The sequence below is a fragment of the Borostomias antarcticus genome (assembly GCF_949987555.1).
Source record: "Borostomias antarcticus genome assembly, chromosome: 10".
NCBI lineage: Eukaryota > Metazoa > Chordata > Actinopteri > Stomiiformes > Stomiidae > Borostomias > Borostomias antarcticus.
The window spans coordinates 11,578,265-11,606,022 of record NC_140243.1 but is presented as its reverse complement, the minus strand read 5'-3'; the positions used below and the strand labels follow the sequence as shown (position 1 = coordinate 11,606,022).

The following is a 27,758-nucleotide window of genomic DNA, read 5'->3' as shown; positions in this document are numbered from 1 at the left end:
GGGGTTGGGGTGGGGGGCGGAGGGTGGGTGGGGGGCTGTCCCTTTCATCTCTGCGGAAGAGTCCATGACGGGCCTGGGCCGCCGTATGAAGCCTGCCACCGCCACCACCTCGCCCGGCTGGAAAAGTGAACTGTCCTGTTCTGCCGTGGCGTCGGAGGGATGTGGGGAGGTGGGGGGGGGGTTGCAGGGGTAAGGGGCTGGGGGGGGGAGGGAGTAAGAGGTCATCTGAAGGGTGGAACCCCGGTCCCGGCTCAGTCGATGGGCCGGATCATCATGCGCACAGACTTGAGAGAGTAGAACCCTCCGCCGTACTCGGCCCAGAAGATCCCGTCCTGGAACTTGCTGCGGTAAACCCCTCCGCTGTACCACACGCCATTCAGGTTGGTCTGGCCGCAGGTGTTGTACCACCAGCCGCCCTTATGGAAGTGGGCACAGTTGCCTGCAGGGGAGGAGAGAGAGCGCTAGTGTTTTGAACGATTGCCAACCTAACCTTTCGCCGTCCTTTATCACCCGCTGTTGTCACTGCTCAGATGGACGTCCCGCGTTTCAGCACGCCCAGCAGAGCTGTAGTACCGCCCCCCCCCTTCCCCCCCATCCCCCGGCCGCCTACCTGTGAACGCATCCTTGTCGCGGTCCAGCGTGGTGAACTGTTTGCCGTTGTGGCTGCTGAGCGAGTCGCCGGCGTTGCCCTGGTAGGTGCCCAGCCTCAGGCGGTAGCCCTCGCTCTCGGGCTCCAGGTGGAAGCTGCTGTACTCGGCGTACACCTTCTTCCCCACCCAGTCCTCCAGCTCCACCAGCAGCTTGTAGTCCCCCTGCTTCCCCAGGCTGTAGATGTTGGCCAGGCCCAGCCAGTACTCGCCGTCGATGTTCCCGAAGCCCTTCTGCGGAGGAAACGGGACGCGGGGGAACACGACGGGGTCAACGCGCACGCAAGTTCACGTTCAAGTTCATCACCCCCCCCCCCCCCCCTCCCCGTGTATGACCATAGTCTACCCCTGTTATCCCCACACGGCCCCTCCAGACCCTCCTCTGTGAGGGGACCCAGTGGAGTGTTTACAAACACACAATGGATCTGTTGTTCTCGCTGAACAGTTGCAGAGTCACGTTCGGAGGACACGACAGAGGGAAACCAGGGAGAGATAATTTGATTTCTTGCCGGAGCCGGCTGCGTTAAGTTGCGTCTTGTCTCTGAATGGAAATGGAACGGAATTGAATCTGTTCCCTGCTAGACACGATCGCGTGTGGGGGGGCGTTCTGCCCCTGGTTTCCCAGTCAAGGTGAATTGCTCTGACAGTGTTTGTGTGTGGGGGGGGTTCTGGCAGGGTGCGAGACGGGGACATGCGAGCCTCTCGTCGTGCGCATTCTTGGCCTCCGAGCCATAAAGAATTCATAGTGGTTTTTTATTTGCCTTTTTATGTGAGAATAATCAGAGGGAAGTCTCCCGTTTCAGAGCAGAGACGCCCGTCCTGTCTGTCAAGAGTTCCGTCGTTCGCCGCGGCGCTCCCCTCCCCCCTCGGTTCTGGCTGCCAGAGCCTCGGAGCTCGTAAACGCCAAACACAACACAAGAGGGACGGAGGGACAGACTCACACAGAGAGCAGGGACAGGGGGGAGCTCCTTTTGCCCTTCCTACCCATGGGGGGGGGGTGCTCTCTGGTCACGTGTGTGGTACTATCTCTGTGGCCAGGCCTGGGGGGGAGGTGGGGGGTGCTCTCTGGTCACGTGTGTGGTACTAGCTCTGTGGCCAGGCCTGGGGGGGGGTCCTACCCGCTACCCCAGATCAGCTGCCGTCCAGGCCCGTTTCTGTGAGAGGAGAGGGATGGAGCTGTGGAGAGCGGGGGCCCTGTGTTCCCCCTGTGCGTGGGCTGGTTGGACAGATCGGTCCAGGATTGTAGGTCAGAGGAAGGATTGCTTAACGGGGCTGGGAGTGCGACACGCGCACACACACACACACACACACACACACGCATTAACCTGTGGCTGTTGAGGCCCTCCCGCCTGCCCCCTACCTTGTAGTTTTCCCAGTTCCTGAAGAAGTTGACGGAGCCGTCCCTCCTCCTCTGCAGGACGGTCCACCCGCCGTTGTCCAGGCCATGCTCGCACCAGGCCTGCAGCAGACGCTCGCTGCCCTCGGGCTGCAGCAGGTACATGCCGCTGGTGCTGTGGCCAGCCTGGTGCACCTGGTAGCAGTCCCGGAACGGACCTGGGGGTGGGGGGGGGGGTGGGGGGGGTTTCATCAGCTACTTTTAGAATAAAAAGCCCCTGGCCCTTCTCTTGCTCTATATCTGTGTCTCTCTCTCTCTCTCGCTCTCTCTCTCTCTCTTGTCTCTCTCTCTCACTCTCTCTGGGCCCTCGCTAATGTTCTCTCTCTCTCTCTTGCCCGCTCTCTCTTTCTCTCCCTCCCTCCCCCTCTCTCGCTCTCTCTCTCTCTGTCTTTGGGCCCTCGCTAATGTTCTTAAGCTCTTAATGGCCCGAGCATACCGGAGTCTGGCTCAGGTGAACGAGATGTCTCCTCCTCCATCATTCACGCTGCTGAAGTCATTATCGCTAGCCCAGGGGCTGAGAGAGGGAAAGAGAGGGAACGGACTGCCAAGGCCCCCCTTCCACCCTCCCCTCTTCCTAGCGCTGAGTGGGGATAGATGGATGGATCAGGTTCAGGATGTGAGAGTTCCCTCCCAAAATGTTCCTGTAGTTCACTTGCATACAGATTGGAATATATGTAGCCTGTACATGTTAAAGTGTCCGTGAGTGAAGTCCCCGGTTGTCCCCTGAATCCAACGGAGCAGCTGGACTAATACGAATACTCTGCTTATCCCCCCCCCCCCCCCCCCCCCCGTGTGAATGATGTGTATTGACGCGCTATGAAGACAGGCATTGTGTGGGGGGCCCTCGAGGGCCCCCGGTGGCCCAGGGAAGATGGTTTTCTCAGCTGGGCAGGGGAGCACACAGGGACCTCTGTAAAACCGCATACAGACACTCGAAACCCCCCTGCAACACCTCGTATTTTTCTAGTAACGATACGTCTTTATTTAACCTGTTTTTTATTTTCTTTGAGATGGTCTCTCTTCCTTTCTCCTTCCTCTCTATCTCTCTCTCTCTCTCTCTCTCAGTTTCTCAGTGAGCACGGTGGTATGTGGTCTGGGATCATACCAAAGGGAATGTCTAACCCCTAGTGGTTAAAGTGGGTATTATCTAGGCCACACTGTGGTGCAGGTCTGTGTGTTTAGGTGAACCGGCTCTCAAAGGAGGCTATTAGTGGTGAGTGGAATAAACCAAGAGCAGCGTCTCTGGAGGTTTCAACTCGCTCCCTTCCTCTATGACCGCCTATACGCTTCATCAGTCAGTTGTACTGCAGTAAGGGGAAGGAAGCCGCATTAAAAATATTGAGACGCGGCCGAGAGCCATATCTGGCCCGGATCCCCTACTTCCTGATAGATTGATGATATTTTTCTTGGTCCCAGACTCTCGGGAGGTGTCCAGAACTAGAGGCAATGATGCAACGAGCAGCTTTACATTGGCTGTGCTTCAAAGCTGGGAGGTGAATGCATCCATGCGATTTACATGTCCCCGAGGCCCTGTCAGTTTCACAAGGTGCACTGCCAGGGATTGGCTGGCACTGCTAGGTTGCGGGGAGGAGTGGGGTGGAGGGAGGGAGGGAGGGAGGGGGGAGCGAGCGAGCGTGAGATCAGGTCAGTATGGAGTGTTTACGGACGGTAGGTGCAGGAGGAATGGATGAGGACTCAGTCCAGGGGGATGTGAGCAGCACCCGGACGGTGCAGTATTGAGGTGGAGCGGTCAGTCATCTGAATGTTATGGTATAAGCACCGTAACATAAAGATGCATCTCGGCCCCAATAAGAAAGATAGTTATGCACCAGAAATATCCATCGCCACTCAATCCCTCCAGGCCCCTCCAAGTGGGGCCCTAACCATCATAACCTCTCCCTCCTCCCACCTCTCTCTCCCTCCTCCCACCTCTCTCTCCCTCCTCCCTCCTCTCTCTCCCTCCTCCCTCCTCTCTCTCCTCCCCTCCTCCCTCTCTACCCCCAGCTCTTTTTCTCTGCGGACCCTCTCTTAGAGCGGACCCCCTTCCCCCTCAAACCCTTTCAACATTCAATAGTCCCGACATTATGAGAGCAGGAAACCAGCCGCCTCGCCCAAAGGGGGTCCGTCGTCTCTGCGGTCGGAGGGGGAAGCTGTATCCCACTCTGCCTGCCCTCCGGCAGGGAGGGGGGTCCCTAAAAGGCCGGGCAGCAGGCCAGCGCTCGACCGCTCTGAGCCGCTCTACTGGAGGCGCACTTAAGAGCCGAGCTGTAATCAAGCACAGACGTAATACAAAGCACGTAGGAGGACTTAAAACGTCCGTCGCGGTTAAAAGTGAACGTTGTCTTTTTGAGAGGTCTGGGGTACAAAGCACGTAGGAGGACTTAAAACGTCCGTCGCGGTTAAAAGTGAACGTTGTCTTTTTGAGAGGTCTGGGGGGGGGGGGGTTCCTGTGAGGGCTAATGGCTAGTCTGGCCCAGAGATCTCAAGTGTCTGATTTGGTCGTCAGCCAGCGCCGTTCCAACTGCTCCAACCAGCACAGCACCCCTTCCAGCTCCGCTGCGCCTGCTCAGCCAGCCCAGTGAAGCTGCCATCCACAACAGAGATCTGCCTCATCCGCCTGGGCAGACAGTGTTGAGGACTGTTCTACATGAATACACAGGGGCGAATTCACTAAAGGATTGCGCAGCTTTTCCTGACGCAAAACCTGTGCAAATAAGTCAAAAATAACCTTTGCTATTCACAAAGCCCTCGCAAAGGGTGAAATACGGTGGTAACTGCGTTGCCTTCCTCATAGAGTTTCTCTGCGCCGGTGTTATTAGCTGATATTTAAATTAGGCAATATGGGCGGAGAATGTTCCCCTTTCTATGCAAATGAACATTATTGCAAAATCCGCCCAATTCACAAAGATCAGCGCCAATTGCTTCACGCAGTTAAAGAGAAATTCATTCAGTTTTCAGAGACGTGGTATTTAAGCGCAAGGGGTGTGTCATGGCCAGCCTTTCCGCTGATCATGGCAGCAGTGATTGTTGAGAGGAGAAGGCATCGCAATGCCAGGCATGTTGTTCGTGAGAGAATATTTAGAAGAAGAATGTCACTTTTTGATTTAACACAGAACCACCGCGGCTCACTATATATTGGCCAGTAGCCGTTCAATGGACGTACCGTAAGAACGCATAGTTTTTCACGGTATATGGTCTTAGGATTGTACTGTACAACTCAAGGCTTAATGTTGTCCTTTCATTCTACTCACAAAATGACTATATGGCAATAAAATAACACAACAAAATGTTATCTTCGCACTTTAACAAGAATAGTATAGCCTACACTTCACAAAAGGAAAAAAATCGTTGAAACGGCTACAAGAACAGCATTTTGGCCAAGGATCCAAATAAAACAGTAGCCTACTACAGATGCAGCATAGAACGTAGGTACATAATAATTATCTAATTAATAATTATCTAAGTTAATATATGAGAATGCATCACTTTTTACGGTAGGTTATAGGCCTACACGTCTTGTGATTACAGATGCAGCATAGAACTTCGATGTTTAATAAGTATCTAATAAAATTAATAATTATCTAATTATCTAGTTGATATATTGAAACAATAAGGCGTTTAATTGGCTATGAGGCTACTAGTTGTAGGCTATACACGAGTTGATGCGCTCGGCTCTTACGCGCGGTTGAGGCGGCAGCTCAAATACGCTTCACACATATCCTCTGCACCTTCGCAGTGCAACTGCCACAGACAGCTTTGGTGCATTCGTAGACAGTTCTGTTCTTGCTGCAGCTTGTCTTCACCATGCAGGTATTTTTTGGGGAGGGGTATTCTTCTGTGGACACTGCGGGGCGCCGCCGGGACCTGTTTGGACGCCAGAGCGCGCAGCTCTTCAGCCAACTGGAGGAAGTCGCGTCTGGGGAGGCTCTGTAGACTTATGCGTCTCTCCACCAGTCCCCAGCGAGTCCAAGCTCCCCCAATGAATAATACTTAGGCCTATTTATAATAGCCTACATAGCGCGAAACTGTGCATATAATAGGCTATACAGGAAACTGCGCATTCCCTATGCCATAGACAGACCCTCATCTATCCATCTTGTGGGGGGAAATAGATAGATAGATGGATAGATGGATAGATAGATACAGTAGATGGATAGATAGATAGATAGATAGATAGATAGAGTAGATGGATGGATGCCTGTATTTGGCTTTATTAGTGAGAGACATGCGAGGAGTTCTTCATCTGCCCGTGGAAGCCCTGTCTGTGAACTCTGTCATGCTAAAATGAACAGACAATAAAACACTCTTTTCCAATTTGCTCATTCACTGTTTCCAAGAAGCAGTATGACCTTGCAATTGGTTTCATGGTGAAAAGTATTATCTTGCTCAGACGTCAAATTCAGTTGTTGTTGTTGTCTTGGGTCTTGGTCAGGTCAAGTCTTGAGTCAGAAAGGATCAGGGCCCAGTCTGGAACAGCCTACTGTATCTGTCTGACTCCAGTCTGGAACAGCCTACTGTATCTGTCTGACTCCAGTCTGGAACAGCCTACTGTATCTGTCTGACTCCAGTCTGGAACAGCCTACTGTATCTGTCTGACTCCAGTCTGGAACGGCCTACTGTATCTGTCTGACTGGAATTTAACCCAAACCCCTCCAAATCTGCCTGCTGATGTGTGATTGACAACACCGGTACGCACACGCAAGCACAAGCACACGAGACACATGCACATTACATGTGAGTACATTACATACAGTATAATGCAAATGAACATTATACAATTCATACCTACTGTACTGTAAGTTCCCTTTTCTACAGGCTCTCTTATGCCCACACTGGGCTTTCATCCAGGTGTCTGAGTGACTTTTAAGGCTAGGTGAAGCAATGTATCTGCTCAGTGTCAATGACATACTGCAGGTAGACCCGTTTTAATCCCCATCGTACATCTGCTTGTACTCAGAACATCCTGTCTAAGCCGGCCCATGTCTCTGTCCTCTCAGGATCAGCCCGTATAGCTGCTCCAGAGGGAATCGCAGGAATGCCTGATTTCACTGGCTCTCCCTCCCTGTACGTGGACGAACCGACCGGGACACAGCGGAGCCCATTCAGCTGGCCTCGCGGGGAATTACACGCCCAATTACGAGTGCTAAAGAATTACACGGACGATTGGCCGCCGCTATGCAAATTTGGAATTTTGCGAGACTTAATAATTAGTGTTCTGCCTCATACTCCGAATGAGTCTGTAATAGCTCCCATTTAGTCATTAAAGTTATCGTGCTATTCCTCATTTCTCATACCCCCCCCACACTCCTCTGTGTTGGTACGTACCGTCTGAGCTGAGCGTGCCCTGTGGTGGCGGGTTAAGTCCAAAGGGGCTGGCGGTGGGGGAGTCCTTGCGGGAGCCCCTGGGGAAGGCCCTGCTGTGGTCCCTCTGGATCTCGTTGGTGAAGCGGCTGTTGACGGGGATGTTCTCCGGCACCACCTGCACCAGCGGCGGCACCACCGGCAGCTCGGCCGTCCTCCCCAGCGTCCTCAGGCACTGCTCCTCCAGCGCCGTGATGAGGACGGACTGGTTGTTGACCACCGCGGCCATGGCGGCGTACCTGACCTCCAGCTCCCGGTAGCGGGAGGCCAGGCGCAGCATCTCGGACGTGACGTTGAGCACGCGGTTCTCCAGCTGGGCCAGCTCCAGGGAGTTGTCCCTCTTCCGGATGATCTCATGGAGCAGCTGCATGTAGAGCTGGGTCACCCGGGAGTTCATGTTCCGGCTCTCCTTCCTCAGCAGCTTCATCTCGGTGACGATGTTTCCGTCCACGTCCACCACCAGCTGCAGGGTCTCGATCTCCCTGCGCTGCTTGTTCAGGACGTCCCGCACCTCTGAGATGTCCATGCGCGTCACGCGCTCTTTGTCCGGCTTCGGGCCCGTGGAGCTGGCGCAGATCGGACCTGCCGGCCGAAATCATCACACACTCGGTTAATCGGAAAAAAAGAAGAAAGAAAAACCTTGACAGCAACAATCAATCAAATGCTAGTGTGAAGAACCAATCAGTTCCTAGTGCAAAGAGTCTTGTGGGGCAAGGAGACCTGTGATCTTCTGCTGGGGAATCAGGAAGGTGTAGGAGCACCTCTTGTTGGTATCTTCAGGGGCTCTCCTGGTCCTGAGCTGGGGACGATGCTCCCTGGTCTCCCTGGCCCTCCGGGAGCCTCGGTGTTCCCCGGGGCCGCTGCCCTGGCCCTCTCCCCAGAGAGACAGACAGAGCAGGACACACAAGCCCCACGTCGCCGCCCGCATGGCTGGGGCTGCTACTGCTGCTGCAGCTGGCTTCCTCTGTGCTCTCCCGATGCTAACTCCCCCCCGGGACGCCCTGCAAATCACACACATCAGGTCAGTTAGACTTGTGAGGATGGTTGTTTATTTGTTGCCTGACAGTTCACAGAGCCTGTCGAGAAACTGGGTCATTTCGCAACGGTCCGTAATTCCAAAATTATTTCCGACTCTTCCCGTACAAAAGCTCGCTGTGTACAGGCTGCCAGCGAGGAACAATAATGTGGAATGTTTGCAGGAAATCAACGGCAGGCTTCTTCCCCAGCGCGAGGCAGGAAGGCTGTCGGCGCAGAGAGAGGGCGGATGACGCTACGCACGAATAGCTCCCCGACCAGCGAGAGGCGCTCTGTTCTGTGTCCGAGCGTTAGTTCCTGAACGCCGTGTGAGCGCCAAGAGTCCCCCGAGGTTCCCCGCTGGCAGGGGTCTGATAACCTTCCGATACCGTACCTCATCCCCGCCACGTTTCTTTCCGACGCCTCCTTTTGACCCCCCCTCCCCCCCCCCCCCTTCCGGCCGATACTGATGAACTGTCGGGGCCGTCGGGTTTGAGCGGCGGGCGGCTCGCGTGGACTGACATGGGCGAGGACCCCGCGCCCCCCCCTCGTCGTCTGCGTAGGCTCCCACCGGACAGGCTTGGTAAACATGCAGACTGCTCCGTGCCATGTGGCTCCAGACACCGGCGCACACAGGCATGCTCATCTCCCGAGGTGTCTGCTCACACACACACACACACACACACACACACACAGACCACAGGCCTCCAGACACCAGCACAGACAGGCACGCTAAGTGGAAAGTATCATTTAGCATGGGAGGGCAGGTGGGCGGGGCTAACCCTGGTTCTGCCGCGGGCCCCTCCTCCTGATCCCTGCTGCTCCCGCGGTTTCTCTCTAATCCACGCTGCTCTGATCCCCACAGTTCCTCTACAGATCCTGCCGGTGCCTGGCTAGCCTGCTTTCTATCACCACCTCCCCTCTCTCTCTCTCTCTCTCTCTCTCTCTCTCTCTCTCTCTCTCTCTCTCTCTCTCTCTCTCTCTCTCTCTCTCGCGCACGCGCGCGCATTGGCCCACTTAACACCCTGGGCCGGGCCTATGTTATGTCTGGCTCCCACTCTCTCCATCACTCCCCACCTCGCCGGTCTTCCGTCTGCAGGCTACCTTTCGCTGCAGAGCCCTGCGGGGCCCTCACAACCCCAGACTGAACCCCCCGTCTCTCCTGAATGACGCCATTGTGGTTCTTCAGGCACGGTGTGAGCTCTGTCAGCTCCATCAGCTATGGACGGAGTGAGGACAACTGTGCGCGAGCGGAGCCAGTGTGTGTGTGTGTGTGTGTGTGTGTGTGTGTGTGTGTGTGTGTGTGTGTGTGTGTGTGTGTGTGTGTGTGTGTGTGTGTGTGTGTGTGTGTGTGTGTGTGTGTGTGTGTGTGTGTGTGTGTGTGTGTGTGTGTGTGTGTGTGTGTGTGGGGGAGGGGAAGGGTTCTGTGAGAGTGTGTGTGTATTATGTGAGGAGAATGTGTGGGGGGGGGGGTTGTGTGAAAGGAGAATGTGTGTCTGTGTGTGTTGTATGAGGAGAATGTGTGTGTGTGTGGGGGAGGGGGGGGGGGGTGTGAGAGGAGAGTGTGTGAGTGGATAACGTGTGTGTGTGGGGGGGGTTGTGTGAGAGCAGAGTGTGTGTGTGGAGAACGTGTGTGTGTGGGGGGGTTGTGTGAGAGGAGAGTGTGGGTGTGTGTGTTGTATGAGGAGGGAGAACGTGTGTGTGTGTGTGGGGGGGGGGGGTTGTGTGAGAGAGGAGTGTGTGAGCGTATTCATTACCACTGTGCCGTTTTTGTCCAAACTAGCTAATATCCCGGTGGTACGGTGTCCTCGCTGGGGGGGGGGGGGGGGAAGGGTTCTGTGAGAGGAGAGTGTGTGTGTATTATGTGAGGAGAATGTGTGTGGGGGGGGGGGTTGTGTGAAAGGAGAATGTGTGTCTGTGTGTGTTGTATGAGGAGAATGTGTGTGTGTGGGGGGGGGGGGTGTGTGTGTGTGGGGGGGGGGGTTGTGTGAGAGGAGAGTGTGTGAGTGGAGAACGTGTGTGTGTGGGGGGGGTTGTGTGAGAGCAGAGTGTGTGTGTGGAGAACGTGTGTGTGTGGGGGGGGTTGTGTGAGAGGAGAGTGTGGGTGTGTGTGTTGTATGAGGAGAACATGTGTGTGTGTGTGTGTGGGGGGGGGTTGTGTGAGAGAGGAGTGTGTGAGCGTATTCATTACCACTGTGCCGTTTTTGTCCAAACTAGCTAATATCCCGTGGTACGGTGTCCTCGCTGACCTCTCCCAGAGCGGTTGATGTCTTTAGCAGTGCCGATGCTCCCCCGTCCCTAGCTGGTCTCCTGGCCGGCCCTCAGCTGTGAGACCAGCAGGCGGCTCCGCCCCCTCATTCCCCTCTCTCACCTCTCTCCCTCCGAGAGACACGCTGCAGGAGCTCAGGTGCCTGGAATGTGACAGGCTGGCTCATCTCTCTCTCACTCACTCGCCCTTGACTCTCTCTTCTCTTCCTCACTTTTACGCCTCTCTCCCACTCTCTCTCTCTGGTCTCTCCCTCTCTCTCTCTCTGGTCCTGTCCAGCGGATTTCCTCTGGGGTGTTTTGGCGGCAGTAGGGGCCCTGCCTGGATCCTCTATGGACGACGGAAGATGAAAGACATTCCAGGGTTCTGAGGAGAGGGCAGGAGGCAGTTTGTCGAGTTTTACACACTGGAGTCGAGCTGATGGACAGGCCTCTCTCTGTCTCTCTCTCTCTCTGTCTCTCTCTCTCCCTCTCTTTGTAAACCCAAATAAACCTCTTGTTTGAAGGGTAGCAACAGCCCGTGAGTGGTAAATGGAGACACCTCTCCAGCCGCCTCGTGTGTCAAATATACGAGAGCGAGAGGGAGAGCAGCGTTTCGTTGGAGAGAGCCCAGCAGGAGCGTCTCTTTCCGTTAGACCTCAAACTCCAGATGAAAGCTTTGGAACGGGCCACCGTCGTTGGCCCACGCCAGGCCCGTAGGTGCTGAGAAAGGGGCGCGAACGAGGGCAGCGGGGAGGAGACCGCCGGGCTGAAACGATCAGGGACAGCAGGTTGATGGACGGGGCATTTAAAGAACGATGGAGACTGACAGACCAGATGGACTGAAAGAGAGTTGTAGCAGAAGAAAGTGGGTCAAGCCCTCCTCCTCCTCCTCCCTGCCTGCCTGGCCCTCCTGAACAACAGGGCAAATATGAAACACTCCCACTCTGGGTCTGCACCCTCTCTCTCTCCCCCTCTCTCTCCCTCTCTCTCTCTTGCTCTCTCCTCTCCGTCTCTCTAGCTGTGTCCCAAACCGTTCGCAATTACAGAAATACCCACAATTCTCAGCGATTTCTAGTGAGTGGAGGATGTGCCCTACACTTTCTCGTTCACTACACTGAGCGAACGAGTGGGTGGTTTCAAACACAGCCTCTCTCTTCTCTCTCTCGCTCTCCCTCTCGTTCTCCTTCCCCCTCTCTCTCCGTGAATGCTTTCTTCCACTTAGCCTGTACTCTTTCTCACCCTCGGTCTCCTACTTTCCACTCAGGGGCCTCTACCCCCCCCCCCCCACCCCCCCTCGGAGGGGGCAGCTAATCCACACAGACAGCAGAGTGAGCTGAGGCAGACGGTCACGGGCGGCAAACACTGCCAGTCAAAAAAATCACAACACTCCCCCCGCTTTTCCTCTGCAACCCCAAATTAAATAGAAGAAAATGTTTTTTGGCCCCGGCCCAAGTTCGGCGGAGAGAGGCTCATGTATCCCATAACAGATGTTGCAACATCGTAACCCGGAGCCAAAGGAAAACTTGTATGGAATAACATTACACCTCCCTTACCCCCCCCCACCCTCCATGGCTTACATGATGGAAACAGTATTACCTTCATAAGTCTTCCTAAGTGCACCGCTGGGTACTCACCTCACTAATGGTTATTAATAGCCAGGTGACATAGGACGGGTTTGTCTGTCTGTCTCTCTCTCTCTCTCTCTCTCTCTCCCTCTCCCACCCCCCCCCATGTCCTGGGGCAGTAGTCAGACCCCCCCCACCCCCATGTCCTGGGGCAGTAGTCAGACCCCCCCCATGTCCTGGGGCAGTAGTCAGATCCCCCCCCCAGGTCCTGGGGCAGTATCAGACCCCCCCCCCCCCCCCCCCATGTCCTGGGGCAGTAGTCAGACCCCCCCCCTCATGTCCTGGGGCAGTAGTCAGACCCACCCCATGTCCTGGGGCAGTAGTCAGACCCCCCCCCCCCCCCCCCCATGTCCTGGGCCAGTAGTCAGACCCACCCCATGTCCTGGGGCAGTAGTCAGACCCCCCCCCCCCCCCCCCCCCATGTCCTGGGCCAGTAGTCAGACCCCCCCCAATGTCCTGGGGCAGTAGTCAGACCCCCCCCCCCCCCCCCCCCATGTCCTGGGGCAGTAGTCAGACCCTCCCCCCATGTCCTAGGGCAGTAGTCAGACCCCCCCCCCCATGTCCTGGGGCAGTAGTCAGACCCCCCCCCCCCCATGTTCTGGGGCAGTAGTAGTAGCTCTCCAGCGGAGCTCCTATCTTACTCCAGAGGCCAGGCTGACGTGGGCTCTCTCTCTGCAGCTGTGTGCTTGTGCGTGTGTGGCTTGGGTGGTTTGGACTGGATGGTATTTTTGCTGCGATTTTGTGTGATTGCTGCCCTGATGAAGAAAGATGATCACAGATGTGCCAGTGTACCAGCTCCAACACACACACACACACACACACACGCATGTGCACACCACACAGTGCTTGACATTTCCCCCCTGTGTGGATGAGTTTATGGGAGCTATACCTGATGGACTCTTAAGGTTGGTTACAATTATAGATGCAGTTTGGCCTCTCTCACACACAATGTGAGCCTGGCTGGGCTGCCACTGCCCGAGGCTGCTGTTGGTGCTTGGCTCGGCGGATGCCTCCCATTATAACCTCCTTGTGCGCAAGCGGTGGCGTGGGTAGCCAGCCATCTTGTGTCCAGACCGGCCAGCCTGTGTGTGAGTGGAGTGGTGCTCTAGGACCGTTTGTGTCGGTGTGGCTTATGGCATCACATTAACTGTTGCCAGAGAGGAAATGACAGGATAGCCTCATTAAAGGGTATTGCCAAAACAGAGGAGGAATGAGAAGGGGGGGCGGTTAGTTTATTACTCTGCTTTCAACCTGGGTTAGCACAGCTAAGAATGTTGCCGATCACTGTCGAGATACAGCCTATGTAACTCTTTCTCTGCATGCGAACTATACCCATCGAAAATTCAATCAGAGAAAGCTGGGATTCACCTCCCCCCCCCTCCTCCTCCTCCTCTCTCTCTCTCCTTGTCAGTCTCTAGCCTGATGTATTGCAGCAGGAGAAACAGGGGAGGGGTTTGGATGATACTTATTTATATTTTCGCCGCCCAATGCTTTTCCCAGCCTCTCGAACTCTCGGCTGCCTCTTCCCATCTGGTCCTCAGACTTTCCCACACGGCGTCAAGCGTCCCGAAACACACAACACATCCATCACCCGGGGAGAGAGAGAGAGAGAGAGAGAGGAGAAAGCGGGATCAGGCGGAGGAGGGGAGGGGAGCAGAGGAAAGGGCCCGGGGGAAGGAAGGAAGAGCGGACCGGGCCTGTCGCGTCGCGGCGCCGGCGATACACAGATTTAGTATCGGCGGCTAACATGGTGCCGAACTGCGTACATCACCGAGAGCGTCCGCGTGGCCCCGGAAGGGGCGGGACTCGGATCAGGAGCATTCGTCTTCTCCCGCGCGTGCGATATGCGTTCCGCGTAGGCCGAGTTATCGGCGCGGGCCAATGTCGACCAAGAGCCCGGCGCGGTCAGAACGACGGGGGCCGATGGCGGAGAGAGGAACGCGGGAGGAATGACGGGAGACGGGAAGGGATGGTTGGAGCGTGCCCCAGCTATTAGTGGTATTACGGTCATTTCCTGCCTGAATGGCTGCTCTGGGATATTTAAGTTGGTTCATCTGCCGGAGAGAGAGAGAGAGAGAGAGAGCGAGCGAGAGAGAGAGAGAGACTGTGAGAGAGAGCGAGAAAGAGAGAGAGACTGTGAGAGAGAGAGAGAGAGAGAGAGAGAGAGAGAGAGAGAGAGAGAGAGAGAGAGAGAGAGAGAGAGAGAGAGAGAGAGAGAGAGAGAGAGAGAGAGAGAGAGAGAGAGAGAGAGAGAGAGAGAGAGAGAGAGAGAGAGAGAGAGAGAGAGAGAGAGAGAGAGAGAGAGAGAGAGAGAGGAATTCAGCTAAGGATTTATGAAGTGAAGGGGCCCGGCTCTCCACAACATAATTGGGCCTGGAGCCGCCCTGCAGGGCGGAGGAATGAGAGAGTGGAAGAGATGTAGTCCCTTGATAAGGAGCTTGGCAGAGGAGGACCTGGCCCTGTGGCTGGGTCTCCCTTTCCTAAAATAAAGTCTCCATGTGAAGCCCTGGCTCCCCCCCCGGCCCCTCCTTCGGGCCTTCAGCCATGTGTTAGCCCGACCGCTGGGCTCCTCTCCCCCAGCCTGCTAAGGTTTCTCTCCCCCAGCCTGCTATGGTTCCTCTGCAGCAGTAACCCTAGAGGGGCTTGCTGATGTTCCAGGTCAGAGGTCCTGATGGGGAAGGAGGGGGGTCTCTGAGAGTGTCTGGCGTTAGGGTGCGGCTCCACCTTGCCACCAGCCCCGCAATCAATCAGTCTTTGTGGGGTGTGAGACTGGGCTGGGCTGGGTACTCCCCCACCCCAGAGTCCCTGCAGAGCTGGATTAGGGTTCACACAGGGCCCTCCATCCCTCCCTCCCTCCCTCCCTCCCTCCCTCCATCACATACACACTCCGACTCCAGATAACCACACTCCTCCGACACTCAGACTAACCTCCCTCTCCAAAAACAGCACTTAGCCTCCCCCTCGCACACGCGCACGCACACACACACACACACACACACACACACACACTGGTATGCACTTTTTGATTCACGCAGTGAATTCACAAGGTTCAGCCGATGAAGGTTAGATGGGGAAATAAGAAGACAGGCAGGGGAGAGAGGAGAGACAGAGAAAGAGGAGAGGGAGAGAGAGAGACAGAGACGGAGAAAGCGGAGAGAGAGAGAGAGACAGAGAAAGAGGAGAGGGAGAGAGAGAGAGAGGGAGGGAGAGAGAGGAGAGGAGAGACAGAAAGAGGAGAGAGAGAGGAGTGACAGCAGGAGAGGCGCACACGGGGCTTCTTGGCAGCCAGGCTGCGTCGTATCCTGCGTCCTCCCGCTGCGACCGCGGTCATGTTTAACCACCTGTGGTCGGAGCGAGAGCCGCTGGCGGGGAAACGGTTGTGTTTTGGAGTGGTGACCCGTGCTTGGGGGGGGAGCTGCTAGCTACCGGCAGGGCTCTCCTGAATCCACCGGCAGCCACGTTGGTGGGGTAGTGGTTGGGGTCGTCGGTTCATCTTACTAACGGGTGGAAAGAGGGGTGCTTCAGGACTGTTTTAGGACATGGTAAAAGCTAATTCAGAGGCGCGCGCGTGCCCACACACGTGCTTTGGGCGAGCCACGCTCGGAATGTTCTGGATGAAATGCAGAGCGGTGCCGGTGCTCTCACCTCTCTCTCTCCCTCCATCCCCCTCTCTCTCCCTCCATCCCCCTCTCTCTCCCTCCATCCCTCTCTCTCCCTTGCTCATGAGTTATCACTGTGTTTTTTTCGTCTGTGATTTATTGCCCTGTTCAAAAACATGCCTGCCCCTCACAAACTTTTCATAACCTGAATTGTCCTCATTTCGTCTTCATATCTGGTTTAGCTTTTTAAGCCGTCTCTCAAAACTTGGTGTGTGTGTGCGCGCGTGTGCCTGCGCGTGCACGTGTGTGTGTGTGCTTGCGTGCGTGCGTGTGCGTGCGCGCACACACCTATAGTATCCCCAGCTCTGGTAACTACAACATTAACAGATGTGCCTCCGCCGCAACCGACCGACGGTTTTCCAGACACTCTCCGACAGGACGGCGCATAAGTGAAAACAGTCAGACATAATTGCGAGTGACGATATGAAAGGCAACAGATTGATATTATTAGCTGGCGTTCAAAGCTCTCACTGTCACGGTGGGGTACTGAATGGCTGCTAAGAGTATCAGATGTCCGGCTACAGGAGGATGTGGTTAGCGTTGAATTACATTGTGTCATCAGGTTTGTTTTTCTTCAAACAGGACTCCATGAATGGTACTTCTATATTCCATCAGAAACAACCCCAGTCAGTCACTATTGATAAGGCCATAAAACACAACATTGTGTGTGTGTGTGTGCGCCTGTGTGTTGGCTGTGTGTACACAAGAGCGTCATCCAGCGCGGCCGCGTGTGTAACGGCGTGCCAAAACGCCGCCGCCACGTTACGTCTCTGCTGTTGACGTAACATCTGATTCATTGGGGTGGATGCGTGCCGGTCCCTCACGCCCCTCTGCCGGTCCCCGCCCACGAGACGGCGCTGGGGAAGACGAGCCTAGAATAACAAACAGGTCCGGGGGCTCCGGGACTCGCATCTCTCCATCTCATGATCAGCCTCCCTGAAGTGTCTCCTAGGAATGCTCTCTGATGTTGCCCTACTCCCCCCCCCCCCTCTCTCTCTCTCTCTCTCTCTCTCTCTGCTTCTCTCGTTTTCTCTCTTTCCTCCTCTCTCTGTCTCTCCTACTTTCTCTGAATGTCCACTCGTCCGACTTGCTACATTAGCAGGGGACTTGCGTGTCTCTCCTAGCTCTGGAGGACGAGACACAGATGATGTTCATTGGCTGACTCCACGGCGAGAAAGGCGTTATGGAATGACTCCAGTATGTTTTTATTGAGGGAGTGATAAAGTTTGAGTGGGTCATCAAATAAAGTTCTATTCTCCAGCGCCAGTGGGCTTTTACTCTTGATGTTACAGCTCGCTGTCTAGCTCACACGCACGCACGCACACACACACACAACCCTCTACAACAAACCATTATCCTGTATCGGTATCTCATTATCTTATATCTACCCCTCACTGAACCGTATCCCACAACGTTTCTCAGCTTTTGCACAGTATTTCCCCAGAGGAACGGCGGAGCGTTGCTAAACGTTTGTGTCTGCCGACAGAGCCTTGTCACGGAACGTCCCAACCTCACAACCCCTGCAGCCAGAGCCCTCACAGCTGCTCACACGAGACAGGGAGAGAGAGAGAGGGGTGGAAAGAGAGATACAAAGGGAGATAGAGAGATGGAAAGGGAGGGAGAGAGAGAGAGAGAGAAACGGTAGAACTAGAGACGAGTAGAACTAGAGTCCAAACTGAAAGCGAAGCATGGAAATGCTTACCTCCGTTGGTGTGTTTGACTGTGAGAGTAAGTCACGCAGGCAGGCTCCCTCCTCAAGCCTGGCTCAGGGCTCATCTCTGGCTCTCCTGTGTCCCGCTGCGCTGCCTCCTCCCCGGGGCCCACCGACCGTCCTACTGATCTCCGTCTGTCCTGGGGCTGGAGCTCAGCCTGCTGCCCCCCCCCCCTACTAGAGTCCCAGTGACCGGGGCCTGCTGTCCAGGCCTGCTGCTCCTCTCGTGGACTCAGCTGGGCTGGCGCCGGGGCATGGCTCGACTTACCGGGCTACCGCGACCGACTGAGCTCAGTTGACCGATGCCGTGAGTTTTTCACAAAGGATGAGGAGGGGAGGGAGGGAGGAGGGGAGGGGTGAGGTGAGGGTGTGGGGGTAGGAGTCGTTTTGTTTTCCTCTTCTCTCTTTTCCTTTCCTTTTCAGTGGTGGCCCTGCCCACCTCTGATGTCACTCTTGTAAAAGAGAGAGAGAGAGAGAAAAGTTTTCTTGTCCACAAGAATCTCATCTTCCCCTCCCCTTTTTTCTTAATGAAAATATACTTCAATAAGAAAGAGATTTTGAGACTGCAAGAGAGGAATTGTTTGATCTCACAGTGCAACAAGACCCTCTCACCTCCCCTCCCTCTCTTTCTCTCTCTCTCTCTCTGTCTCCACACCTGCTGTAATACTGGTCTCAGGCTTTAGAAACACTTCCTTCAGACACTGTAATAGTTTCAGCTGTGTGTGTGTGCGCCTGTGTGTGTGCACGCGCTGTATTTGTGAACCAAGGGGAAGGAGAGCTCAGCTGCAGGTGCAGAGAGATTCTCTCTCTCTATCTTTCTCTCTCTCTTTATCTTTCTCTCTATATATTTCTCTTTCTCCCTTTCTCTCTCTCTCCATCTTTCTTTCTCTCTTTCTCTATCTTTCTCTCACACTGCCCCTTCTTCTATCCCTCCCCTGTCCACTCTTCTCTTTCCTCTGTGTGCTGTTACACTGGAGGTGTGTGTGACATGACCAGAATGCCACCAGGGGAGGGGAGGAGAGGGGGGTGAAGGGGAGGGGAGAGAAGGGGAGGGGAGGAGAGGGGGGTGAAGGAGAGGGGAGAGAAGGGGAGGGGAGGGGAGAGAAGGGGAGGGGAAGGGCCTCTACAAGGCCAAACCAGCAGTCCTTGAACATGCCTCTCTCTCTGTGTTTTTGTCTTAGCTGAGTGCAGTGTTGCATGACTAACTGCCTCATCCGTCTGATGGTGGTTAAGCCTGCATCTCCCTCTCTCTCTCTCTCTCTCCTCTCTCTCTCTCTCTCTCTCACTCGTTCTCTATCTGTGTCTACCTCTCTGTTTCTAATCAGATGATGTAGCGCATGGCACCCTGTAAAGTAGGGTTACGACGGGATCTGGCGCTATCTGCAATGTCTGGTGTTGTTACGATTTGATTGCAGTTGTTGTTGTTGTTGTTGCATAGCTATTTGGCCCAGTGTCTGTGTACGTGTGAGAGACATGGTCTGTGTTCGTGTGAGGGACAGGTTTCGTGTGAGGGACAGGTTTCGTGTGAAGGACGGAGTTCGGAGTGTGATCATGTTTGTCTGGACCTGAGAAGCTGTTGTATTTGCTTCCAGCTCTCATCACGCACATGAGAAGGACACATGAAAGAAAGGAATGAAAGATGGCTTGAGGGAGTGAGTGATGGAGGGAGGGGGAAAAAGAGAGAGGGAGAGAGAGTATCGTACTGGCGGAAGTACAGTATGGTGTTAAAACAAGTTCATCTGACTTTCCATGAGCAGTGGAGAGCAGCTCCTGGGTTTGTCTCTTAACCTTAATATTTATGTAATGAGACACTGATGCTCATAGAGCTTCTGGCAGAGAAGCTGGAGAGAGAGGGACAGAGAGGGAGAGAGAGAGGGGGGACAGGGAGAGAGAGAGAGTGAGGGAAGTCAGACCAGAGTTCTCATCAACGCTAGCAATCCTCCGTCAACACCAGCACTCAGTGGTAATTGTGTGTGTGTTGGGGGAGGGGGGGGGGCAGTGCTGTGTGAATGGTGGGGGGGTCAGTGCTGTGTGAATGGTGGAGGGGGTCAGTGCTGTGTGAATGGTGGGGGGGGGGGGGGGGGGGGTCAGTGCTGTGTGAATGGGCGAGCGTGCGTGTGCACGGGAGCATGTACTGCACACACCGGTGTGATGTCATCAGACTGGCATGATCGGCCAGCGTCCTCTGCTCCCGGAGACGCACAGCTGCATGGCAGCGCCGCCGCACCGTGCCGACGAGCAATCAGCGCTTTTACAACGCTGGCGGGTGCGTGGGGTCGAGGGCCAGGTGCTGACCCCGCTGAAGTGGGGGAATGTGCTTGTTTACAGCTGACCAGGGCTCTGCATGCGGTCTGGGGTTTGCGCTGACGAGGGACCACTTAAATCTGTTAGGCTCTTCAGCACTTGGCCTTATTCTTTTCGCTTAGCTTCCCCGTTGAAAGAGTGACACATGTTCATGGAAACAAAGCAGCGGACATCCAGATGTTGTGACCATAATGGAACCCAAGTTAAAAACGTCTGAGGATTTAACTGAAGATTGCTTTCTGTGTGTGTGTGTGTGCGTGTGTGTGTGTGTGTGTGTGTGTGCGTGTGCAACAGATGCACCTTTCCGCGGACATACTAGCGCAGAGAACTGTGGTTTTAATCGTTTTGTTTGAATTTGATGTATTTTGTCGTCATTGTAAAAAAGTAACTGTTCTTTAAAGGTACAGTATGCGATTTGGCTCAGAAGCACTTTTTGTTATATTTTTAGCAATTCTCATTACATCACATCAGCAATCAATAAATAAAGTTATCTGACACTAAAATGAATTTAATCCGTAATCTGTTGAAGTCACAGGACTATAATAAGTGTGTTGCCAGCTTGAAATGATTGGATGGCTTAACTGCCTTTCACCCTACCTACCTGCCTCCCTCCATGTTTTCCCCCAGTTTGGAAGGGTGGCTTTGTAGGGAGGCCTGAAGGGAGAGGCCAGGATTTTGTCTCTAGCATTTTTAAAATCTTTCAAAAAATTTCAGAAGTCTAAACGGGAAATCACAAACTGCATACTGCACCTTTAATTGACCTATGGCCAATTGGCTGTATAAATAAAGGCTCATGAGTAAAAGTCCTCTTAACTTGTGTGTTAACAGTGCCTCCTCTATCTCTCTGGGTCCTGCAGGTATGTACCTGTCTGACCTGACGTATATAGACTCCGCCTACCCCTCCACCGGTAGCATACTAGAGAACGAGCAGAGATCCAACCTGATGAACAACATCCTGAGGATCATATCGGACCTGCAGAGATCCTGTACTTACGGTGAGTCTCACACACACACTAGGGTTGCAAATTTCAAGGAATTTCATTAATCGATAACTGTTAACCTTAACAAATGATAGTCGATTAATTGATAAGAACGTCCCGTGCCGGACTGCGCTTGGCTCGCTTAATTTTTTTTGTCGTCTTCCGCTGTCCATCCATCCATCCATCTTCATCCGCTTATCCGGCGTCGGGTCGCGGAGGCAGCAGTTCCAGCAGGGGGCCCCAGACATCCCTTTCCCTGGCAGCATCAACCAGCTCTGCCTGGGGAATCTTTAGCCGCTCACAGGCCAGTGCGTAGATGTAATCCCGCCACCTAGTCCTGGGTCTACCCCGCGGCCTTCTCCCAGCTGGACACGCCTGGAACACCTCCCTAGGGAGGCACCCAGGAGGCATCCTCACTAGATGCCCGAACCACCTCAACTGGCTCCTTTCGACGCAAAGGAGCAGTGGCTCTACTCCGAGTCTCTCCCGGATGACTGAACTTCTCACCCGATCTCTCAGGGAGACCCCAGCCACCCTCCGGAGAAAACAAATTTTGGCCGCTTGTATCCGTTCGTCATTCGGTCATGACCCATCCTTCATGACCATAGGTGAGGGTGGGGACGAAGATAGACCGGTAGATCGAGAGCTTTGCCTTTTGGCTCAGCTCTCTTTTCGTCACAACAGTGCGGTAAAGCGACTGCAGAACCACATCAGCTGCTCCGATTCTCCGGCCAAGCTCCCTCTCCATGGTTCCCTCACTCGTGAACAAGACCCCCAGATACTTGAACTCCTTCACTTGGGGTAAGGACTAATTTCCTACTTGGAGCGGACAGACCACCGGTTTCCTGCTGAGAACCATGGCCTCAGAATTAGAAGTGCTGATTTTCATCCCAGCCGCTTCACACTCAGTTGCGAACCTATCCAGAGAGTGCTGGAGGTCGCAGGCAGATGATGCCATCAGGACCACATCATCTGCAAATGGCAGCGACGTGATCCCCAGCTCACCGAACTGCAACCCCACCTCCGCGCGGCTACGCCTCGATATTATTACATTAAATTACATTACAGTCATTTAGCAGATATCCAGGAAAAGCAGGATGTCGCTTTTATCCAAAGCGACTAACAATAATTGCATTTAACTGATATCCTGTCCATGAAAATCACAAACAGGATTGGTGACAAAGCGCAGCCCTGACGGAGTCAACCCCCACCGGAAAGGAAGACGACTTACTGCCGAGGACACAGACACAGCTCTCGCTCTGGGTGTACAGGGATTTGATGGCCCCAAGTAGGGATCCCCTCACCCCATACTCTCGTATAACCCTCCACAGGACCTCTCGAGGGACCCGGTCGTAAGCCTTCTCCAAGTCCACAAAACACATGTACACAGGTTGGGCAAACTCCCAAGCCCCCTCCAAGATCCTTGCGAGAGTGAAGAGCTGGTCGGTGGTTCCACGACCAGGACGAAATCCACATTGTTCCTCTTCGATCTGAGGTTCTGAGGTGACTATCGGCCGGACCCTCCTTTCCAGCACCTTGGAGTACACTTTCCCTGGGAGGCTGAGTAATGTGATGCCTCTATAATTGGCACACACCCTCTTGTCCCCCTTTTTAAATATTGGGACCACAACCCCAGTCTGCCACTCCTTTGGCACTGACCCGGACTTCCACGCAATGTTAAAGAGGCGTGTCAACCAAGACAGCCCCTCAACACCCAGCGCCTTCAGCATTTCTGGACGGATCTCATCAGTCCCTGGGGCTTTGCCACTGTGGAGTTGTTTGACTACCTCAGTGACCTCCTCCAGGGAAATTGACGATGACCCCCCATCATCTTCCGGCTCTGCCTCGATTGTAGAGGGTGGATTAGTCGGGTTCAGGAGTTCCTCAAAGTGCTCCTTCCAACGCTCAACAACCTCCTCAGTTGAGGTCAGCAGTGTCCCTTCCTTGCTGTATACAGCTTGGATGGTCCCCCGCTTTCCCTTCCTGAGGTGTCTGATGGTCTTCCAGAAACACTTTGGTGCCGACCGAAAGTCCTTCTCCATGGTTTCTCTGAACTCCTCCCACACCCGCTGCTTTGCCTTGGTCACGGCTGAAGCCGCAGCCCTCCGGGCCAGCCGATCTCTCCGGACAGGCTCTTCTATAGACGTTCCCAGTTCACCCTCACTACACGCTTGGGTTTTCCAGGTCTGTCCAGAGGTTTCCCCCACCATCGAAACCAGCTCACCACCAGATGGTGATCAGTGGACAGCTCTGCCCCTCTCTTTACCCGAGTGTCCAAAACGCATGGCTTCAGATCGGCTGATACCATAACAAAATCCATCATCGATCTTCGGCCTAAGGTGTTCTGATGCCAGGTGTACTTGTGGGCATCCTTGTGTTCGAACATGGTGTTTGTTATGGACAAACCGTGACTAGCACAGAAGTCCAACAACAAAACACCACTCGGGTTCAGATCGTCGTGGCCATGCCTCACAATCACACCCCTCCAAGTTTCTCCATCATTGCCCACGTGTGCATTGAAGTCCCCAAATAGGACAGTGGAGTCCCCTGCAGGAGCCCCAAATAGGACTCCACTCAGGGTCTGTAGGAAAGCTGAGTACTCTGAACTGCTGTTCGGTGCATAAGCACAAACCACAGTCAGAGCCCTAAGGCGCAGGGAGGCGACCCTCTCGTCCACCGGGGTGAACTCCAGCACAGAGGCTGGGGGCTAGCTAGTATAGCCACACCTGCCTTACGCCTCATACCGTGAGCAACTCCAGAGAAGAACAGGGTCCAACCCCTATCCAGGAGTTTGGTTCTGGTGCCGGTGCTGTGCGTGGAGGTTAGCCCCACCAGGTGTAATTGGTATCGCTCCACCTCCCTCACAAGCTCCGGCTCCTTCCCCCCCAGCGAGGTCACGTTCCATGTCCCCAGAGCCAGCCTCTGCCGCTCGGGTCCGGTCCGTCGGTGCCCACCGCTTTCACTGCCACCTGTGTCGTTGGAATTTCCCAGCATCCCAGTTAGCCTTCACTACATGGCGGGGCGCCCTCATGTGCAGTCAGACCTTAAATCATGATCACATTTCACGAAACTCCCCTTGAAAACGTTCGTTCCCCCCAAAGAAGTTCTGTTCCATTAACAAGCAATTCATCGAGTAACCAAATCTTACTCAAGTAAATTCTTATCGGCAATTAATCGATAGTCGATTAACTATGAATATTCCTAACACACACACACGGCTCATGGAAAAGCATCATGCTGCTAACCTTGTGAGACAATCCTGATCTGGCCATCTCTCTCCGCAGATCAGCCTGGCCTTCCTGCTATCTAGAACCCTTCCACTGGGCAGGAGTGTACCTGCCTTGACAAACTCCTTCAGTCGATCAGCATTTGATAAATCAAGCTTTTGTCAAATCCAGTTGGAAGAACAGCGAAAAAACGTCTTTTCCGCTGAGAAACTCGAAACTAGTGCATACTCCTGTTCTTGTTAAGTTGTGTCATTGAGTCTGGTTCTCCAATAAGTGCCCTCATGGCTTTGCTTCCTGTCCTAGCGCTAACGTCCCGCTCGCTGCTTCAGGACGGACACATGACCCAGGGGCTGCATTCCACTGGGAGACAGGACAGCAGTAAAAACACAGTCCCTGAGTAGCCCGGCTGCAAATCCAATCTCTGGAAATCGTCCTGGAGAGAAATAGAATGTGCACCTGTGATCGGGGTGGTCTCAGGAGGCTGCCTCATCTCTCTACATCTCTGCTTCTTTCTCTCTCAGACATACCAGTGTTGCCTCATGTCCAGAAGTATCTCAACTCAGTCAGGTACATCGAGGAGCTACAGAAGTTTGTGGAGGATGACAACTACAAGTGAGTGAAGGACAGTGTTGGGGGCAGAATCGAGTCTAATCGGCTCCAATGTGGAGCTCTTAGGCCGGATTCATAGTCGACGCAAACTACATAAGCACAAGCAACGCAAGCTTCGCAAGGCCACGCAAGATCTCGTTGCGTCCTTGCGTGTCATGCCGAAATTTGTCACTTGACGCAAGCAATAGTGCAATTCCTTGCATTTCCACAAAACAAAACACAGAACGCAAGCTCTCGAGTCATGTTGGAGCTTGCGTTCACAACGTAGCTTGCGTTGTTTACGTCGACTATGAATCAGGCCTTACTGTTAGTGTGGTGTTCACTGGTGTGTGATTCTATGTTCAGGTTGTCACTGAAAATTGAGCCAGCCACCAGCACACCCCGCTCGACTGCCTCCAAAGAGGACCTTGAAGGTAAGACCTTTAAAAACACACCCACACACCCACCCACTGAAATGGTCGAACCTATAGTGATGATGACTCAAGTCGTTGATTATGGGTATTGCATTGAGCCTCTGTGTTGTTATCCCCCCCACCCCCAGGCCAGGAGGCATCTCCCTCTCCTCTCTGTTGTCGTAAGGGCACCATCGTGGGTGAGGGAACCAAAGTCCCCGCCACCCCTCCCTCCCCCAGGAACCTGCTTCCCTACGGACACAGGAAGTGCCACAGCCTGGGCTACAAGTGAGTCGCCGGTGGACCCCCTCCGTTCACTGCTGAAACGCCATTCTCTGTTTGTTTATATTGTCTTGGAGACGACTGAAAGGCTTTTCTGCTTCCTCCTTTCTCACTCTCCCTGTCTCTCTGTTCTCTCTCTCTGTTCTCCCTGTCTCTGTTCTCTCTCCATGCCTCTTTGTTCTCTATCCCTGCCTCTCTGTTCTCTCTCCCTGTCTCTCTGTTGTATCTCTTCTCCATCTCTGTTCTCTGTCTCTTGGTGGTCTCTGCTCTCTCTCCTTGTCTGTCTGTTCTCTCTCCCTGACTGTCTGTTGTCTCTTTCTAAGTAGTTTCATCCATAAGATGAACACAGTAGAGTTCAAGAGTGCTACGTTCCCAAACGCCGGCTCTCGCCACCTGCTGGACGACAGCGTCATGGAGAGCCACACCCCCACGAGAGGCCAGGCTGAGAGCTCCACGCTGTCCAGCGGCATCTCACTGGGTTGGTAGCATACTGCACACGTGCACACAGTCACTTGTCACTTGTCACTTGCATTTGACACACTGTGTGTGTGTGTGTGCGTGTGCGTGCGTGCGTGTGTGTGTGTGTGTGTGTGTGTGTGTGTGTGTGCGCGCGCGTGTGTGTGTGTGTGTGTTCGTGCGCACGCGCACAGGGAGCAGTGAGGGCTCAGAGCTGAGTGAGGAGATGTCCTGGCCAGCCTTTGAGAGGTAAGTGTCTCACACAGACACAGTCATCACACACTACACTGACAAATTGACACAGCAGATGTCCAGGCAGTGCTCACGCCAGCACGTCACGCTGATGCGACTGGACGCTGAAGGCGAGCAGCGTTCCCTGCCGCAGCGCAAACAACATCACAGCTGCTTCCTGCACTGACCTCACAGTCCCACTCTTGCACCTGGTCAGCGTGTCACTGCCTCCCTGAGCTGCACGACCACCCCCTTCCCACCAGGATGGGGATACTGCACCCCCCCCCTCCTCCTCTCTCTCTCTCTCTCTCTCTGTCTCTCAGCTGGCTACTAATACTGCTGTGGCCTTCTAGTTGTCAGCAGCCTCCAATGAATTAATTCAAGCCAGCTCCATCCTCTTGCTAACTTATCCCTGAGTTAATCCTGGGAATGTCCCCCCCACTGCCTCTTTAGTCAAGGTCCATGGTGGAGCAGGACCCCTACTGGACCTCTCAGCCGGTCGTCAGGCTCCCGCGTCCTGAAATTAACCAAGTCTATGTGTCAAAACTCATTTAACCAGCCTCATCATTGTGCCAAAAGTCACCTGTCCTCAAAGAATCACCAGCACAAAAATCGAGGGCCCTGAAAACGACCACCCTAAGCTTTTGTGCCAAAAACAAGCAATTAGAGCTTTCAAAAATGTGCCAAAATGACCAGTCCTGAACCCACCAACCTACCTGTGTACCTCCAACGTCAACCTTAACCGTGTTCCGTGCCCCTATCCTGTCCTATCCCATCCCGAACAGGACTCGGTTCTATCACTCTCTGGGCCCAGTGACCCGCGTGGCCCGAATCCCCTACAGAGGAGTCCTGAGGCCCAGCAGGTACACACACCTCGACCTGACCCCCCTCTACAGACCTCCCCCTCGCCTCCCCCCCATGCCCCTCAGCCCCTGCGCAGGGCCACTGTGTGCAGGTGCTTTGAGTGTGTGTGTGTGTGTGTGTGGTGAAAACATCAGGTGGTGGGGAGTGTGTGTGTGTGTGTGTGTGGTGATATCGCTTGAAGGGAGCGCCTGTAGTACAGTCGGGTGGAGGGCTACCACTGTGAGGTTCAGGGAGGGGATCTCCACTGTGAGGTTCAGGGAGGGGATCTCCACTGTGAGGTTCAGGGCGGGGATCTCCACTGTGAGGTTCAGGGAGGGGATCTCCACTGTGAGGTTCAGGGAGGGGATCTCCACTGTGAGGTTCAGGGAGGGGATCTCCACTGTGAGGTTCAGGGAGGGGATCTCCACTGTGAGGTTCAGGGAGGGGATCTCCACTGTGAGGTTCAGGGAGGGGATCTCCACTGTGAGGTTCAGGGAGGGGATCTCCACTGCTCTCCTGTCACTACGTCCACATCCAGACCCCCCTCGCTGCATCCACCCTCTCCTCCCTGGCTGGGGGTCCCTCCACTGGGTGGGGGGCTCCCCTCACTACCATGCTTCTTCAGGCTTCCGCGGGTTCGCCCGGACTCTCTCTGACCCCGGCCTTCCGGTCTCTCCGTGGCCAGAGTTTGACCACAGCCAGACAACATCTGCACTGGGCGGGCTCTTAGATAGACTGAGCAAATGAGCACAAACTGCTCACTGAAATTAATCG

General features: G+C 54.4%; 2 protein-coding genes across 2 annotated transcripts in view; one reads left to right on the top strand and one right to left on the bottom strand.

Moving 5' to 3' along the window:
• The window catches only part of ralgps2 (Ral GEF with PH domain and SH3 binding motif 2), an 80,559-nt gene that overhangs the window by 47,814 nt on the left and 4,987 nt on the right, over positions 1 to 27,758 (top strand). The window contains exons 10-16 of the mRNA XM_084444287.1: positions 20,822 to 20,959; positions 24,693 to 24,783; positions 25,126 to 25,193; positions 25,322 to 25,460; positions 25,781 to 25,936; positions 26,109 to 26,159; positions 26,927 to 27,004. Coding sequence (XP_084300413.1) covers positions 20,822 to 20,959; positions 24,693 to 24,783; positions 25,126 to 25,193; positions 25,322 to 25,460; positions 25,781 to 25,936; positions 26,109 to 26,159; positions 26,927 to 27,004 — 721 coding nt within the window. The remainder of the gene's footprint in view (positions 1 to 20,821; positions 20,960 to 24,692; positions 24,784 to 25,125; positions 25,194 to 25,321; positions 25,461 to 25,780; positions 25,937 to 26,108; positions 26,160 to 26,926; positions 27,005 to 27,758) is intronic.
• On the bottom strand, positions 252 to 15,621 carry angptl1a (angiopoietin-like 1a; the record flags this gene model as incomplete). Its single annotated transcript, XM_084443809.1, has 7 exons — positions 252 to 439; positions 611 to 881; positions 2,008 to 2,201; positions 7,369 to 7,986; positions 8,125 to 8,405; positions 8,548 to 8,645; positions 15,559 to 15,621. The coding sequence occupies 7 exons, from the start codon at positions 15,619 to 15,621 to the stop codon at positions 252 to 254; spliced, it is 1,713 nt and encodes a 570-aa protein (XP_084299935.1).